Genomic DNA, 18,479 nt, shown 5'->3' with positions numbered 1-18,479 from the left:
GCAAATAAAAACCACAATGAGGTATCACCTCAACCCAGTTATGGTGGCTATCAATCAAAATTTTTTAAAAATATGCTGGCAAGAATATGGGGAAAAGGTACCCTAATAGGTGAAAATATAAACTAGTACAGCTATTATGGAAGACAGTATGGAGATTCCTCAGAGATCTGAAAATAGATCTACCATATGATTCCTAGAAATTTACCATAATGAAGTAAAATCAGCAAATGAAAGAGTTATCTCTACTCCCATGTTTATTGTGGGTAAATTCACAATAGCCAAGATATGGAATCAACACAAATGTCTGTCAACTGATGAGTGGATAAAGAAAATGTGAAGTTCGGCACTGTGACGTAGCAGGGAAAGCCACTGCCTGCAGTGCCAATATTGCATATGGGCAGTGTACTGAGTCCCAGCTTTTCCACTTCCAATCCAGCTCTCTGCTATGGCCTGGGAAAGTTCTTGGGCTCCTGCACCCATGTGGGAGGCCCAGAGGAAGCTCCTGACTCCTGGCTTTGGATCAGGTCATTGCGGCCACTTGGGGAATGAACCACCTCTCTCTACCTCTGCCTCTCTGTAACACAGCCTTGCAAATAAATCAAAGAATGAAAGAATGAATGAATGAATGAATGAATGAAAGGAAGAAAAAAAGAAAGAAAATGTGATCTGTATATACTATGAAATACTATTCAGCTGTATAAAAGAAATTGAAATCCTGTCTTTTGCAACAAAATGAATGCAACTGGAACCCATTATGTTTAGTGAAATAAGCCAGTCAGAAAAGTACAAATATCATATGTGTTCTCTGATATGTAGCAGTTAATATAGAATACCAGGAACGAAGTGATCATTTTGGGATATGATTGTCATTTTTAGCCCTTGTTTACACTACTGTGGAACTAAGGTCTTCCTATTTTTTTACTTGTTAAATGTTATGATTACTGGCAGATTAAGCCTGTGAATATAGAGTAGATCACAATTGTATCCTAGCAAAACCTCTCTTCAGAGGGGAGGGAGGGAGAGAGAAACTGGGGGGGGGGGGAGGTAGCAGGGGGGTGAAGGAAGTGTGGTTTCTTCTTGAAACTATACCTATGGAATGTATAAAATCTGTTGTCTATATTAATTAATTTTTAAAAAAATATTTCATTGACTCATACATCCCCAATATAAATAAAACCTGCTAACAGAACTCCGTTAAAAAAAAAAGTAGTACAGTGAATGAGAAAATAACCCAGTTCTGGCAGGACTGGTAATGACGCAGGCCCTCACAGTAATAAAGGTGTAGAATACTGTACAAGCAAAGGACTGTGGCCAGCTGAGGTGCTCTAGAACAAAAGTAAGAACAGAAGGCAGCTAAGACCAGGCAGCCAGCTGCAGAAATGAGGACTGTGACTGTGATGTGTATTCACTTACATTTTTAAGCACATATTTTTGTTTTCTTCTGTATCTTACCCCCTTATCATCTAACATATGATATATTAATGATACTTAACTTTACAGTATTTATGTTACAGGACATCAAGAATCTTTGCACTCTTGTTTGGGGAACGGGTTAGGATAGCTGAATCATGCTATATGGAAGTCTAACCTTGTTGTCTTTATTTGGATATTAAATAGGATCTAACAAGATGTGTATTAGCGCCAGATTTGTAAGATATGAGCTCTGAGTTTCAGCTTCATGTGTGAAGTTCACTAGCCTAATATCCTCCAATCAAACACTAATCAAAGAGTTGCTCTGAAGCAACTTTTTTTTACAGAGGTTTTACAGAGGTGATTAGCAACTACGCTTATCTGACAAACTAAAGGAGATCATCCTTGATAATCCAGACGGGCCCTCAGGACCTCGATGTGATCACATGCATCCTAAGGCAGGAATGCGAGGACGGAGGCAGACGTTGGAGAGAGGCAGCCACAGCTAAGGGAGGCTTGGACGCACCAGCAGCTGCAGGAGGTGAGGAGGAGCCTGCAGACTGAGCAAAGCCTGTCCCTGGGTTTCAGATTTCTGTTCTCCAGAACTATGAGAGGACAAACTCAAGTTTGGTGGAATGTGTTACAGCTGCCCTAGGAGACTCCCACAGTTACTCAGTAATAAAGCAGAGAATAGGAGTCAGGTAGCATCAAGGAGAAAGACCAAGATGGTCCACGCTTCCATTAAGCCACTGCATACATAAACCCAGTCTTTAAAATGGAGTCCTTATTCAAACATGCAAAGACAAGACGTCTTCCCTCCCCTACCTCCTCATACACGAATTCCAGAACGCTTCAATACTTCCTCTCCTGTGTTCCCATTTCCTCAGGGCTCTGATCCCGTTTGGAAAATAACCACATCTCAGAAGCCAACCGCCACTCTGCCTAAAAACGCCTAAAATACGGAAATCAAAGCACTAATATAAAGTGTCTAATGATGCCCAGAAGGGCAAATGACATTCTAAATGTCTGAAACTGAACTGTAATAATAATGTTCTGTAGCATACCACGACATTGCAGCTTGCCAAAGAACCTACCTGCGGGGAAGGTGGGGAAGCCCCCTAAGTATGTGATTCTCATAAGTGACTTCTCACAAGAATGCTGGCTCTGTCAAAAGCTGAAATACCACCTCATTTACTGGATTTGAAACGACAAAAAGTCCCATCTAGAATGTGATCATCCATGTTATCTACGGCAGTCTTCCTTCCATCTCATCAGTGTTTACCAGCAATAAAGGTGCTGAGCTCATGGCCAAAGAGAATCGTGGAAGCCTTATCTTAAAATCTGAGTGTGGACAATCAGCCTACAAGCAAGTTTGAGGCAGCAGCCTTCTGGAGTCCGTCCCTTGCACGTGATGTGTGCCTCTTCAGGGTCAGCAGGCTGGGAGGTCAGCGCTACACTGGGATCATCGAGGGAGCTCAATTCTCAAACGGCAGAGCTGGGGGACTGGGAGAGGAGAGCAGACAGACACACAGACAGCTCTGGAGGGTGGGAGTTTTTGCCCTGTTTGCTCTCTCCATGTCTCCTGTGTGTGAAACAAAACAGCCACTCAATAAACACTTATTATGGACTGGTCAGCACATGCAAGAGGAGGGAGAAGAGGAAAATGGAATGAACGAGGGGAAGAGCACAGACTTTTTGAAAATATCCATGGGGAAAAAGCAGTTAGAACAGTTCAAGGAGAAAGCTACATACCAAAACCCAGTTCTCAAAGTTACATTTAACTGTTATATTTCTTATCCTTAGGAGCAATTCAAGGAAAACAAAATGAATCAATTCCATAGGCTCTCAGATATTAAATTAGGATAAATGATTATATTGCTACAGACTTTTAGCATTTATTCCTTAAGAAGATAAGGGAATTTCTCGTGCAATCTACTATTTTGTTTTATTAGCACTAGTAGGACTTAGAGAAGATGTAATCATTGCACAATGCATCAAGTAAAACTGGGACTTAGCGGATTCCAGACCCACCCACAGTGATTCAGGGCTGGCTGTGAGGGACGCTCCACTCTACAGCCTTGCAAGGAAGATGACTGCTCAGGGCAAAGGTTGGGGAGAGAGGGGATATTTTCCCAGAGCACCTGACAGCAGACACAGAAAAGATTCAAACTCTGAATTTCTGACTTGCCTGACTGCTACGACAGAAAACATAAGTATAAGGCCTTTGGGAAAGAACTGTTAGGAAAAAAAAATACAAGGTACAATTTTTACATGTATTCCAGGAAAGAGAAACAATCATTTTTGGCCTTTTAAAATTCTAGCTGCAAACTACAGAGGTTAAATGAGGTTAAACACTTCATAAAGGTCTCTGTACACAGAAAACACCCAGGGAACATTGCTGACATATGAATGTCGAGGTCAGGCGGGACTCAAAGACCCAGCAATCAAACCCAGATCCTTTCTTTATGTTTTGTTTTTGCTGCCATTCCTTATCAAACTAAATGACTCAGTTATACTGTGACCATTATCAAATCATCTTTTTATAATGATTTATATTTTTCTTATCAACAACCAGAAGAACATCTCAAAGTAAATGCCGCTGTAAAGACAGATACCTTTAACCATATCTTCACCTCTCCAACTAAGTTATCCTTTTTATCATTGATACAGGGAAGGTACCCTCCTCCTCCACCTTCAAGTTAGAGAAACATGTTATAGGAGTATTAACTGTTAGAAAATTGAACATCTTGAGAGCATGCAAGTGTTATGGAGTCAGGGAAATCAAGTCGGCCCCATGACTTGACTGGATCCTCTCCTCAGATACATTCCAAGATGAGTAAGCCAGGCTACATTTAAACTGCATGTAACATACATGTTCCCATATGTTATAAGGGCTCTAGGAAAAAGGATCGCACATACCACTATATATAGACACTCCATCTAAGTGTATATAATATATTATACCGGTATAAATATACAAAACATCATTAAAGGCACATATATTATATAAAAGGTCTATAATATATGTACATAGAATGTATATTATGTACAACATATGTATAATATATAAAATTCTTACATAAGTAAGACTCTATGACAATCAGGTTTTTCTTCACTCCTTTTAAGAAAAAAATCATGTTCATGTTGCCAGTCATAACTCCATGAAAAGTACAAGAAACATGAAAAATTCTAAATGTGCTCTAATATTCACTTAAGCGATTCAGACAGCAAGTCAACAACCCCTGGCAATAATACAAACCCATATATTGAAATACACACAATCTCACACGTGGTATCTTTCCCAGAAGCCCAACAGTGTATGTGAGTAAAATACACCCAATGAAGAGTCCAGCATCGGATGCCTGCAGAACAGGCTGCAGGTTCCGCTAGTTCTGCACCTGCTGTGTCCTTCCTTGGGCCAGCACCTCAGTGAAGCCTTCCCTAACTGAACAAATGATGCCGTAGCGCAGGGGAGAAGGAACGGTACAAGGTGCCCTGCAGCGGCAGAGGTGCACTCACTGGATGAGCTGTTCACAGACCTGTTTGTTCCAAGAGCCGCCTTTTATGCTAAGATGATGTCTTACCACTCTCAGGATGGCAAACCATTTTTTTGAATAAAATGATAATGTTAACATTATAGCCAGCAAAATAAAAGTGGTGAACCTAGGTCACTCTTCTATTTTAAGAAAAATAATCTTATTGGTTCATGAAATTCACACACCTGTGAACTACTGATATAACAAAGCAGACATGTTCTAAGATCCGACACATGGACTTGACTCTCAACTCTGCCACTTACTAACATAACCTCTCTCTGAATAATCTCATCTCCACTAGAGAGGCTTTCTGAGTGTTAAATGAGATGATTTAGGTAAAGGTCCTACAACAACCCTAATACACAAGAAATACTCAGAAAATATCTGAAAAAAGCAGTCACAAAAAATGTAGCCCTTTAAACATCTTTAGTCATAAAACAAAAATCTATTATCCAGTAAGATCATTAAGAAGGCAGTTCCTTTCAAATCAGCTATGGCCACAGAACTAACACATTTAATACAAGTGAACATACTGCCAACATATAAAACTCATTTACACATTTTTCTAAAATACTACCATAGTTCATCAAGTTCATCAATTGCAAACATTAAAATATCATAAGCCATTATATAGCTTCCAATTCCATTTATTGGACAAACACGGGAAAAAGTTTAACTGGGTAAAATGATCTGAGTAACAGTGAATGTCAGTTCCACAGGGTCTCCGTGCTTGGTTCTGTGTCGCCTACAGCACTCAGCACACATGACCTCCACATGCTGGAGGAATGGATAATATTCAGTGCCCTTGTTTTTCATCATTCTCTTAAAGATTTTATTACTTTACAATTTAAAACTTGTTCAAATTTAGAAAAGTGCTTTCTCTATGATTTCATTTTTAGCTTTAAGTAAGGACAATCGAAACAAATAAAATGAACACAACTTTTTTTTAACTTTTCAAAATCAAGTTAGTATTTCTCAGGCTGGTTTGTGAGTCCTTGAGTGTTCATTTCCTTCACATATTTTAACTAATTAGGAATACATTTAAGCCCCCAGACACATACCAGTGCCTGGAACAAAGAATGTTTATTTTGGGATGGAAAGAAGGAAGGAAAGTTGGTTGAATGGGTAGATGGGAAAAAGTATAAATTTGAAAAAGAAGTCACAGACTGGAGTTTTCTGTGTGCCTAGGCCAAAGAACATGTTTCAGAGTAAATAACAAACGAGAAGGCAAGAGAATAGGTTTTCAACAAGTCTGACTATCCCGGTACATAAAACAATGTAAGCTACATTTAAAATTCTACTTTGCAGTATACAACTAATTTCAAGAAAATATGAAAAGTTAAATACAAGAAAATACTACAGAAATTAAACTATAAAGTTTAAATAGGTATACCACGCTATTTCAGTTTGTATGATGAACCAGAATAAAAGTATAAAAGACATTAGATTCTTTGGAAAATTACTTGAAGAATTTGGAATTTCAGTTGTATTGGAGTAAATTATTAGATTATTGGTGAATATGTTTTCACAGGTATTTATACAAACTAGAAGAAATTCAGAAAGAGAATACAGAGGCAGATACTACTGATTTACAGGAAAGAAGTCATAATGAACTAGCATATAAACTCATTTAGTTCTTCTCAAGAATTTTGTAAAATAAGAATTATTTTCCTCCGCACTTTACAGTAAGGAAAACTGCAGAGAGAAGTCAAACAGTCGTCACACAGCTAGTCTGTGGCAGAGCTGGACTTGAAACACAGATTCTGCATCCAGAGCCACACGTGGAGCCAACTGCACCATCACGCATGCCCATAGCACAGCACATGCTTTGCATTTCCACCCAACAGCCACTCTGGGGCGGCTCCCTGTTCTCTTCATGTAATGCATAAATTCACAATCTGACAACAACAAAAAATGACTTCAGGGCCGGCGCCACAGCTCACTAGGCTAATCCTCCGCCTTGCGGCGCCGGCACACCGGGTTCTAGTCCCGGTCGGGGCGCCGGATTCTGTCCCGGTTGCCCCTCTTCCAGGCCAGCTCTCTGCTGTGGCCAGGGAGTGCAGTGGAGGATGGCCCAAGTCCTTGGGTCCTGCAACCCATGGGAGACCAGGAGAAGTACCTGGCTCCTGCCATTGGATCAGCGCCGTGTGCCGGCCTCAGCGCGCCAGCCATGGCGGCCATTGGAGGGTGAACCAACGGCAAAGGAAGACCTTTCTCTCTGTCTCTCTCTCTCACTGTCCACTCTGCCTGTCAAAAAAATTTTTAAAAAAATGACTTCAGAAACATCATTTTACACAAAGCAGTCTACACATTTAACCCAATGCCAGTCACCACGATGACATCACACCTCTGTATAGTTACTCGCCCTCAGTTAACAAAGTAGTTAAAATAAATTAGGAAATGCGACGGTCACTTCACCCTGATGCTTTTCTCACTGTTACCACATCGGTACAGAAACAGCGAAGCAAGGCGAGGCATTTTCAGGGACAAGAAGGGGAGGAGCAGAAGGTGGCCTGAACTGGGAGACTGAGGGATGGAGCCCAAGAGATTGAAAGCACGCTGGGAAGGGGGTGGAGTTCCAACCCTCCTGTCTGTCAGGTCCTAAGGCCAGCCCAGAGAAAGTTTCTCTCACAGAAAGAAAAATGGCTGAATGGATTCAAGCATTTTTCCCTGACAAGTATTTTCAGGGAGCCTTTGTTTGTTATTCTTTGAAGGCAGAACCTGGAATGAGGTTTAAGTTTTGCACTTGAAGTAAACCTGCTGAGGCTGTGGCGGGTGTCAGCATAGAAACCGTGCATTGTTCTCATCTTCCCTGCTCCACTACTGTAAGTGAACCTGTTAGTCCCAGCTTGTCGCGGCTGGGAAGCCCAGGTTTTCCGTGACAAGAACCACAGCTGTATGGATCGGGTCGCCAGAGACTTGCGGCACCACAAGCATTACTCATCTGGTCCTGCCCTGCTCTGCAATCTTGGCCAAAAGGCAATGTCAGATTCACCTCCCACTCGGGACGCACGAGAAGGGGAGCTGAAACCTCCAATGATGTGGAAAAACAGCTTTTCAGAACCGCTGCCTATATTCAGCGGATACAAACTAGGAATGCGTGCCACCTACGGTCATTACCATCTGTGGGTTTAATGCTGCTTACTACGGTAAAGCAACTTTAAAATCCACAGACTGATCCATTCATTCACCAAAGACTTTTACATAAAGTGCATGTGAATGCATATCCTTAAAAAATTATGCATCAATTTCAAAAAAATTCAACTTAAGATTCCATTATTCCACAAAGTTTTCAAAGTACTTGGGTATCTTCTTCACAAAAAGATCAAATATCTATTTTAAAGTGCAAATACACACAAAAAAACTATATTAGTAGATAAAAACCAATCCCTACAGCATAATCAGTTTTAACTGAACACCTCACATATATATGATCAACCTACAGTTCAGAAAATCCTAATTAAGAGAGCTGATCACGTGAATCAGTACTCCAGTGTGCACAAAGCAGCACAAACACAGGTTCATAAACTTTAAAAATAAACCATAAATAAATAAGGCATATACTTAACTATTACATAACCAAAATCTAGACTAACATTAAGACATCATGTGAGACACATTTCAATTTCTTCAAAGCCTCATTTGAGGCCGGCGCTGTGGCATAGCGGATAAAGCCGCAGCCTGCAGTGCCGGCATCCCACATGGGCGCCAGTTCAAGTCCCAGCTGCTCCACTTCCGATCCAGCTCTCTGCTGTAGCCTGGGATAGTGGTAAAAGATGGCCCAAGTCCTTGGGCCCCTGCACTCTCAAGGGAGACCTGGAAGAGGCTCCTGGCTCCTGGCTTCAGATCAGTGCAGCTCCAGCCATTGCAGCCATCTGGGGAGTGAACTAGTAGATGGAAGATTTGGAAGACCAATCTCTCTGCCTCTGCCTCTTCCTCTCTGTAACTCCACCTTTCAAATAAAAAAATCTTAAAAAAAAAAAAAAAAAAAAAACTAAACCAAGAGGGGAAAAACATTCTTGACACACTTAAAAAAAAAAGCCTCATTTGCAACATTTATAATTCTGAAGATAATGAAAACTTTCCTCAGATTTTTTGTTCGATCAAGGGCCACAAAATAAATTATTCTACTAAGTGAGCTAAATCACCAGCATTAATACCTGTATCATAAAACAAGATTCTCATCAAATCAAATTAACCTATAATATATAAGGTTTCCAGCAAATATTTCCTATACCAGTTACTCTACATAAGAATCTGTAAATTGTCTTTGCTGGTGAGGAAGAACCCTATGGTACTGGTTTTGAATTGGAGGTGGCATTATAGACTCATTACGTAAATACAAATTTTCTAGCTTTATCCACCAAGAAAGCTAAAAGGAATAACATTCATGTGGCAATGAGCACACCTGGTGCCCAGGCCTTAGCTAACAAATACCATTCCCCAGTGAACAGAAGCAGGACTCCTGGAAGAAATGGTCCACTCCAGGTCTAGGATAGGAAAGCATAAAGCAAACGTGGAAAATTTTGTACTGGAAGAATAAGCAAGTACCTAAGGCCAATGGAGACATGCAAACAGAATAAGAACAAGTTTTGAAAAACAATCAGATTAGCCAAATTTGGGGCAGTCTTATGATCAGAAATAATAAACACAGTAATACATTATAAAAAGGGGAAAAGATATAAGTGTAAAAGGAAAAAATATTGAACAATGTAAAATAATACTGAGTGTAAGAGGATTCCATGAGTCCGTAAGTGATGATACCCAAAGCAAAACTAAAAGGCAGGAGGGGAAGAGAGCCCTTCTTTGCAGAAGAATTCAAGCTTTAAATGTCAAAGGACAAGAAGTTTTTCCAAAAGACATCATTTTATAAGGCCCAAAGTAAGCATTAATTCAGGCAAAGATCCTCAATGAATGCAAAAAAATCACTGAAAGGCAGGGTGTTGAGAAACACAACAGTTACAGTCTCAGAGTATCATTCCACAGATGACTCCTTACAGAGGAGAAAAGATACCTCTACAGTGGAGACATCTGGAAGCCATCATCTGAACCTAGTGAGCAAATTTAGCATCACCCAAAATAGAAACGACATTATGTGATGCAGTGGGAATCTGTGCCAAGTCCTAGAACCACATACCCTCCTGCCTAATTTGAAAGAGAAGTACACTGGAAGGAATGTCAGGAGGTAAGTCTTGTACGGTAACCAAGATCCTGATCACAAAGTTAATGTCATCCACAATCGACAGGTGAAGAAACTGAAATGCAGAGGAGTCTTTCCAAAGTCAACTATCTAGGAATTGGCACAGTGGCAAAGCTGGAACCTGAACCAAGTCAATCTGATTCTAAAATTCAGATTCTTTTGACGTCAGAGACTTGGCAACCCTAAACATCACTAGGTCTAAAGCCTAGGTCCAGTCATGCGTAGACTGCTGCTTTAAACACTCCCCAAATCCTTCAGGCGCCAACACCGCTGCTTATCTACCCTAGCCTCCTACCTTCCTTTGCAAACCTACTTGTCTCTAGGACACTCTTACAAAATTCAGACTCCCATGCCTCCCCACTACAGCTGTGCAACAGCAGTTAGGAAAGGGTGGCTGCAAATCTCTGGCTATGTAACAGACCCAAGAAAACGGGCTCAATTATCATGCAGAGGGATCCCTGCACAGTTCATGAAAACAGGCCTATAGAACAACCAAACGTAAGCAATTATCATTTTATTACTGTCATCGGTTTGTGAATAAAATCAATTATGATAGATACCTTTGAAGTGCTTGTCCATGTCCCATTATAATACAACCTCAAATGAAAAGCAATGCTCATTCTAATCAGCTTTCTACACTTCTATCATAATGTAGTCAGAAAACTCCTCAACCTCTCCAACCAACATGTCTGCCTTAATCTACTCGGGCTGCCATAACAAAACTTACAAACAGCAGAAACCTATCGTTCCCAGTTCTGGAGGCTTGGAAATCCAAGATCAAAGCAGCGGCACGTTCCGGTCTAGTTAGGACCTGTTCCTCACAGACTGTGCCTTCTGTGTGTTCTCACACGGCAGCAGGGGAAGGCAGCTAGCTCTTTTATTAGGGCGTTAATTCCATTCATGACCTAATCACCTTCCAAAGACCCTGCGTTCTAATCCCCCATCACCTTGGTGACTGAATTTCTCACACACAAATTGGGGAGGGGGGAGCAGAGACATTCAGACCATAGCAGCATCCAACTCAAACACCTGATTTTCCTCCTGACCTTGGTCCCCCTTTCTTCCAGTTGCATAGGCGAAAACCTGGCTACCATCATTGACATCTTTCCCTCCCACCTCACATCCGGTCCACTGGGAAATCCTGTTAGCTAGACCTGTAACACGTATCCACAGTCTGTCGATTTCTCACCCAGTCTACTGCTTCCTTCGTAAGCAAAGCCACCCTCCTCCTTTGCCCAGGTAGTTTATTGGCCTCCTAACACGTGTACCACTCTGGACACTTCTGCTAAGTCCATTTTCAACACTGTAGCCAACGCGGTCTTGCTAAGTGGTCAGGCCACTCTGTGTCCAGCCCCTCAGTGGCTTTCTCTCTTAGTTAAAGGCACAGACAGAAGCCTCCACGGGGCCCTCAACACCCCATGAGATCTTGGACCCTCAACACCCCGTGAGATCTTGGGCCCTCAACACCCTGTGAGATCTTGGGCCCTCAACACCCCGTGAGATCTTGGCTCTTTCCCCCCACCCACAAGGCCTCCTTGCGATGTCTTCACATGGGCCAGCCATGCTTGCAGTTTCTGCACTTGATGCTTGTTTGCTCTGCTTGAAACGCTCGTCACCAGCCATCTGCATGTCTTGCCTGCTCTAAACCTTGGCTCGGATCCTGGTGCAGCCTTCTCCACCCATATTGGAACTACAACCTCACTCCATATCCAACTTCACTGCTTTCTTCCTTCCACACCACCTGTCACCCTCTGACTCCCTGGGGATTTTACTGAGTTGTTCTTTATCCCCTCTCACCCTTCACGTCGGTATCCAGGAGGAGAGTGACTTTGGGTGGTTTTTTTTTTTTTTTTTGAAATCTATTTTTTTACTGCTATAATCCCAATTATTCAAAACATGCCTGGCATTTGAAGGTACCTAATATGTGTTCAACAAACAAAAACAGGATAAACTTACACATAAAGAAAATTATCCTCTGGAAGGTTTGTTGTTGTTGTCTACCCATACACAGTACTAAAAGCCACGTCAAGCTTAACCCTGAACAAGTCGCAAAGTTACCTCAATTCCTAAAAACAAACAAACAAAAGACTATGCAGAAAAGCCAATGGACTTGTTTTATTTGCACCTGGGCACTTTCCTACAGGGACCTCAAGTTTCAGCTATAACAAATGTTTCTCCTGGGGCAGGCATTGTGGTGCCACAGGGAAAGCCACTGCTTGGAACGCCAGCCTCCCATACTGGAGTGTCTGGAATCAAGTCCCACATCGGCTTCCCGGCCCAGGCCAGGCTGTTTTGAGCGATGGGGAGTGAACCAGCAGATGGAAGATCTTTCTCTCCCTCCCTCTCTGTCACTCTGCCTTTCAAATAAATACAGCTTTCAAAAAAAAAGAGTAGGACAACAAATTATTTTAAAAATTCTCTCTTTAGGTTATCTGAGTTGATGAGTAAGTATTAAGATGAGTTGTATAAGATAATAAATGTGACTGATTAAGAGGAGGAAAATCTCCTGAGGCCAGCCACACGCAAGAGTCGATGTCTCGTGAGCCACACGCGTGCAGCCACAGGAAGCACAAGGACAGAAGCAACACCAGCGTCTTGGTCTCCTGCACCACTCCATGCCATGCAGCCACGCAGCCACGCAGCAGTCTGGCTTTAAAAACTTTTTTCCATTTATGTTTTTGTTGGTGGGGACCCAAATCCATAAGTTTGCTGGCTATATCTTAAAATACCAATATGCATTTTAGTGATTCATAACTGCATATGAAAATGGTAGCATTTATTGTTGCAAGGTTTGAAAACAAACTTCGCTATCTGTATTTAATTTTGGCTCCTCTTATTTCTACATCATGGAGGGAATACCAAAACATCAAGAAGATCAAAAAGATCTTTAAAGATGTAACTTGTAGGAGCTACATGCAAGGCATTGATATTTTCATGCCAAAATTTCTTTTGAAACAGGGAAAATATTTTTAACAAAACTGGACTTTAAAGTTCCCAAACTTAAGTCACTGATATAGAAGTTGCTATACATCATGAAATTTTTTCCTTCATTTATAATCAGGGTCCAAATCATGGTCCTGCCTTGGGCAATGAATCTATCCTTCCTAACATTCAGATCTGTAAAGTAACAGTGATAGCACCAATCGTAAGAGAAGTATCATGAAGACTAGGATAGAACATGTCAAATTCTTAACATATTTGTGGCACATGATTGCTCAATAAATGGTTTCTACCGTGGGAAGAATCACAAATCAATTGTAAAAGAAAAAATCCATTATTCCTATAATTTTCAAAAGGAAAATTTTAAAAGCTACTAAAGGTGGATTGGGAATTAGAAGGCCCGGCTTTGCTACCAGCTGGGTGTGCTGCTGGATGCTGACTTAAGTAAAACAAAGCCATGGGGTCAGTGCCTTCAACCGCCTCCGCACCACGGCACCCGCTCACTCCTGGAAGAGGTCTCCAGTCTGTCTCAACACTCTCCTTCCGCAGCGGTACCTCTCCAAGCTTTCAACAGAGCCAAGAAACAGCCCTACGCCGTGGACACCCAGACCAGCCTTACACGAACCCGACTTCCTCGTGCAAGAAGGGTCTTCAGGAAATCCACGGAAAATGCATATTATGAAAAATCTATGTGTGGATTTCAACACCAAATAAACCTCCCATCTTTTAATTCCATCTTTCCATCAACTTTCTGAAGCACCCTCGCATTTTGTTCTCATAATCTTAGAACTATCACCCTACAGGACAACGGTGAATGACTTTTGAAGGGCACAATCGATCGTAACGGATTTTACGCCAGCTCTCTCGCCACCGAGACTGCTTGTGTGTCTGGCATGTGGTCAGTGCCCTGTGAACACAAACACTTCCAAAGGCAAGCGGACCAAAAGCAGCAGGCGCAAAGCATGAGCCCTCCCCGTCACGAGACAGACAAACCTCCACGTGCAGCCTTGACTGGTTCAACCCGCTCCTGGCAGCAGGGACGCCTCTCTCCGCTCCAGGAAAGCAGAGCACCTCTGGAGCTGTCTCTGTTTCTCCTTCAGCACTACCTCTTTCTAGGCTTCTGATAACTCACCACATCCACTTTGGCTTTGTTTTCCTCACCAGTCTCTATTTTGACCTCCTGGAGTAATGAAGAGCCAGAGGAACCCTTGAAGCCATTACTTCCATCACTTAACCCATCCAAATTAATTAGGATACTTAAGAAAAGGAAAACTCCTTAGAGAACCTAGGGTCTTTGAACAGGCTTAGCAGAATACCTGATACACAGTGAGAGCTTAGCAAACATTCACTGCTATTAGCTGGACGAGCATCCTCCTCACCATATAATCTTGCCATACCACAGGTAACCGTTAACCGCCGGCTCGCAGGCAGGGGCAGGAAGGCTCTCCGGGCCAACAGCCCGGCCTCGTCAAAAGCCTGACTCCCGGGCTTGGCATCAGCTGTGCAGACTGTCCGGGGACCACGGATTTGCACCGATCCTCCTCAGAGAGAAAGGTGACACCCTGCTGGGGTCCTGCACCGCCCAACTCTCTCAGGCCACAGATCCACCAACCGACCTCCAACAGATTCCAACTGCTGAAGGCCAAGTACAAGCTCGTTCCCTCCAGGGCTGCTGACATCACAGTCCCACCCTGGAATCTTCACCTTCCACACCTCACGGCGGTCTCGAGCCAAAGGCTTTCGCCTCTGTCAGATCAACACTTCCTCTCCAAACAAGACTCTGACTCCTGATCAATCGCCTTCCCTCCTCGTGAGTCTGAGGGCCACGGAAGACTCGCTGGGTGTCAGCGCTACAGGCTGGGGCACACTGCCAAGACAGCCGCCAGCCCTTCCAAGATCCCAACTGCCCCGCAGAGACAGAGGGTGGCAGGCCGGTGCTCGGTTCTGGAGAGCGGCTGTCCGTGAAGGTGGTAGTGAATGAGTTCTCTATGAAGTGAGGTTTCAGATCTGGGAAGACTTAGTAGTATGGGGAAATGGGCTGCTTTCTCAGCCTGGGGTGTGTGTGTGTGTGTGTGTGGGTGTGTGTGTGTGTGGGTGTGTGTGTGTGTGTGTGGGTGGGTGTGTGGGTGTGTGTGTGGGTGTGGGTGTGTGGGTGTGGGTGTGAGTGTGGGTGTGTGTGCGCATGCATGCAGGTATGTCACACTGCCTAGTGTGCTTGCATTTCACAGGGCATCACACTGCCTTCCGGGGTTCATCACTGCACATCAGAGGCCCACGCCCTGTCTCACCCTCTCCCTAGCGTGTCCTGCCAGCACCTCCTGGCCTCCACTGCCTGGCTTCATCCCACTAATCTTTCCCCAGCAGACTTCCATCTCATGGTTCCTCATCAGACTGTCCCACTCCCACGATGCGGCCTTGAACTGAAGTGTGTTCCCACAGTGGAAGCTGCAGGGCCTGCTAGACCTTGAGCATTGTGACATGACAGTGTAAGGTACAATCAAAAATTAGTGTTTTCAAGCGTTACTCCTACTCTGTGCCCTATACTCCTGCCTCACAAATAGACCTGTCTAAACAAATCTGATGTTGATAGCACTGTTGGCCAAATCTGGTGCACAAAGGTTTAAATATGATTTCAGTATTTTTCCTCCACTTAGTCAAATATGGTAATACTAACATTTTGTTTTGCAAACACCTCTGTATCACCCACAATTGCTAACATTTACTGAGTGCCTGCCACGTACTCTGCAGTGTTTAGGTGACTTGGTGTCACTACAGTGTAGAATGCTTACAGCAGCCCTGTGAGGGGACAGATGAGAAGCTAACACGTCCAAGAGCCAGCAGACTCTAGTGCTCTAATAGCAACTGCCCCGCCCCACATTCATCTGGCCAGGTTAACTGCAGACTCCCTGGTCTCTGGATGCTGCAGCTCCTCCTTCCCCCACCGATGTTTTTACATTCAGAACTTGCTAGCCGAGAATTCCCTAGTCCTTCTGAAAATGTGCAAACATGGGTCAGGCAGACTGTCTCCTGTATTCTGAGGTGCTCGTTTACTTGCAAGTGGTCAGTGCCCGTCTCACTTATCCGTGATAGTTTACCATGTACCGCCTCCCTTCAAAGTCTCCACACAGAAACAGCCCTAGAACTGAAGAGCCTTATCTACCACAGCAACATCTCTCCTGGATGCAGTAATTACTGTCAGATGCTAAGGGGCAGAAAGAAAAGAGAACAAAACCTGCCTTTGATAATCAGTATGTTTAAGGACAGAAGTAAGACAAGACAGAGTAGACAGGAGCACTCGGCAGCTCGTCTCCTTGGCGCTCTCATCTAGCCCTTTTCCTCCAAGTCCATGGTCCGCTTGTCTTCAAACTGCATCCTCCACAGGCAGTGACAGTGACGGAAGAGAGCAACGTCACAGACCCTGAAGTGGCTCCCGCTGGCTGGCAAGCAGGACGAGCAAGGCAAAGCACGCGAACACGTCCAGTTCCTCCTTCTCACTACTCCCTTGGCCCGCAAATCTTTCTCACACTCCTTTCTCAACACAGCACTCCGGGATGGAGCTGCCAACCCATGCAAGCCGGCCCTGGAGAATAAATCTATTTGCCTCTGTGGCTTAAGTGTTTTGGTCTCTCAAGGGGAATTTCAGTTATAATGGAAGAGTTCCAGAGAAATAAATGTACCACTAGAGTATCCTTCCAAACGTGCAATTTCAGTCACTGGAGAAACTGAGTGGGAACACTATTTTGGGGAAGATTAGACAGATCGACGAAAGTGCTCATTTTACAGGCCCAGTGCTCGGGAAGGCCCCTACCAAGGTCCTGGGAGTGACCCTGGCACTGAGTTCACATTATGGCATTTCTGTGAAATTTGTAAAAGTGAGGTATTTTTGTATCCTTTCCAACACGAGGGCCCCCATGTGATGTAAGGCTCAGACCTCACAAAATCCCAGCGTCCCAACACTATCTCCTGAGCAGCTGTGAGCTCCGGTTCCGAGGCAGACTGCCTACCTGGAGTCTAACCTCGTTTGTGCTGTATTTTTTTTATACTCATATAACATCAGAATTTGTGTTCCCTCCAAATTGAATACAAAATCTGGTTAAGTTTTAGAAGAAGGAACACAAGAAATAAAAACAAGTTTGGTTTTTAAAAGAACAAAATAATCAAAATGTACTTCCCGCCGCATCTGCATGGATAAGTCTAGGGCGGGGACAGGGACGCTCTGCTGAATCACCGGCAGCAGTGAGCCCCGCCAGAGACCTCCAGGGTTAGACCCCATAGCAACTCCTTAAAAATGCAGTGCTACTTTACATAAGGGACAAGGCAAGAGCAACCCACAAGCAGGAAGCACTGAAAACACAGAATCAGAGAAGTAACATGCAGTAGCAAAGATGACAATTCTAGCACCCCAGGTTGTAACTGGAATGCACTCCAGTGAAAACAGGAAATATTCTCCGTAGAAAGCTTTTTAGTAACCCAAGGAAGTCTTCCAGAAAGCACTCAGCCCTCAAGATGCACTGGAAACCTCTCCCACATCGCTCACGGGAAGGGCATCTGCGGCGGGCCCAGGTGGAACAACACTGCAGACTCCAGAGTGACATCACCACAGCCACGGCCACACCCACTCCTGGACACAGAGACACGGCTGGAAGGTTGAGAAAGCAGGCAAGCTCAACGCCGTGTGTGTTTCTACTAATAACAAAGAATTAGCAGTAACTTAAACATGCATCCACTGAGGAAAGGGATAAATTAAAAGTGGTGTAAGGAAACAATGGAACACTATCCCTCAAGTAGCTGAAGCAAGTAATAAAACATGGACTGCTATCCAACCGCATCAACCAAACTGCAACTGTTCCACTTGTTTAAGCTAATTCTTTTTCAAAAAAATTTATTTATTTTTTTCCTTTTTTTAATTTAGTAAATATAAATTTCCAAAGTACAGTTTATGGATTACATTGGCTTTCCACCCCCCCCCATAATTTCCCTCCCACTTGCACCCCTCCCATCTCCCACTCCCTCTCCCCTTCCATTCACATCAAGATTCATTTTCAATTATCTTTATATACAGAAGATCGATTCAGTATATATTAAGGAAAGATTTCATCAGTTTGCACCCACACAGAAACACAAAGTGTAAAATAATGTTTCAGTACTAGTTACAGCATTACTTCACATTGGACAACACACTAAGGACAGATCCCACATGAGAAGTAAGTACACAGTGACTCCTGTTGTTGACTTAACAATTTGACACTCTTGTTTATGGCGTCAGTCATCTCCCTAGGCTCTAGTCATGAGTTGCCAAGGCTATGGAAGCCTTTTGAGTTCACTGACTTCGATCTTATGCTGACAGGGTCATAGTCAAAGTGGAAGTCCTCTCCTCCCTTCAGAGAAAGGTA

At 43.3% G+C, this 18,479-nt stretch overlaps 1 protein-coding gene and 1 long non-coding RNA gene across 11 annotated transcripts in view; one reads left to right on the top strand and one right to left on the bottom strand.

Moving 5' to 3' along the window:
- The window catches only part of PDE10A (phosphodiesterase 10A), a 631,241-nt gene that overhangs the window by 287,798 nt on the left and 324,964 nt on the right, over positions 1-18,479 (bottom strand). The window contains exon 1 of one of the 9 annotated variants that reach the window (XM_070073292.1): positions 14,403-14,686. The exons of 5 other annotated variants lie outside the window; for them this stretch is intronic. In XM_070073292.1, the coding sequence (XP_069929393.1) occupies positions 14,403-14,481 (79 nt within the window). In that variant the 5' untranslated portion in view covers positions 14,482-14,686. Of the gene's footprint in view, positions 1-10,873; positions 14,364-14,402; positions 14,687-18,479 lie in introns of those variants that run through there. 3 more of the 9 variants (XM_070073297.1, XM_070073296.1, XM_070073300.1) reach the window with 3 other exon arrangements.
- On the top strand, positions 14,710-17,942 carry LOC103349952 (uncharacterized). 2 transcript variants are annotated; one of them, XR_011388417.1, is made up of 3 exons: positions 14,710-14,896; positions 15,451-15,577; positions 16,468-17,942. It is a non-coding gene; the product is annotated as an uncharacterized lncRNA (long non-coding RNA). The 2 variants fall into 2 exon arrangements; XR_518056.4 differs by having other exon boundaries at positions 14,710-15,053.

This window comes from Oryctolagus cuniculus, chromosome 5 (assembly GCF_964237555.1).
Source record: "Oryctolagus cuniculus chromosome 5, mOryCun1.1, whole genome shotgun sequence".
NCBI classification, from domain to species: Eukaryota; Metazoa; Chordata; class Mammalia; order Lagomorpha; family Leporidae; genus Oryctolagus; species Oryctolagus cuniculus.
Note: the sequence above shows the minus strand (reverse complement) of the source record. Positions and strands in the feature narration are given on the sequence as shown.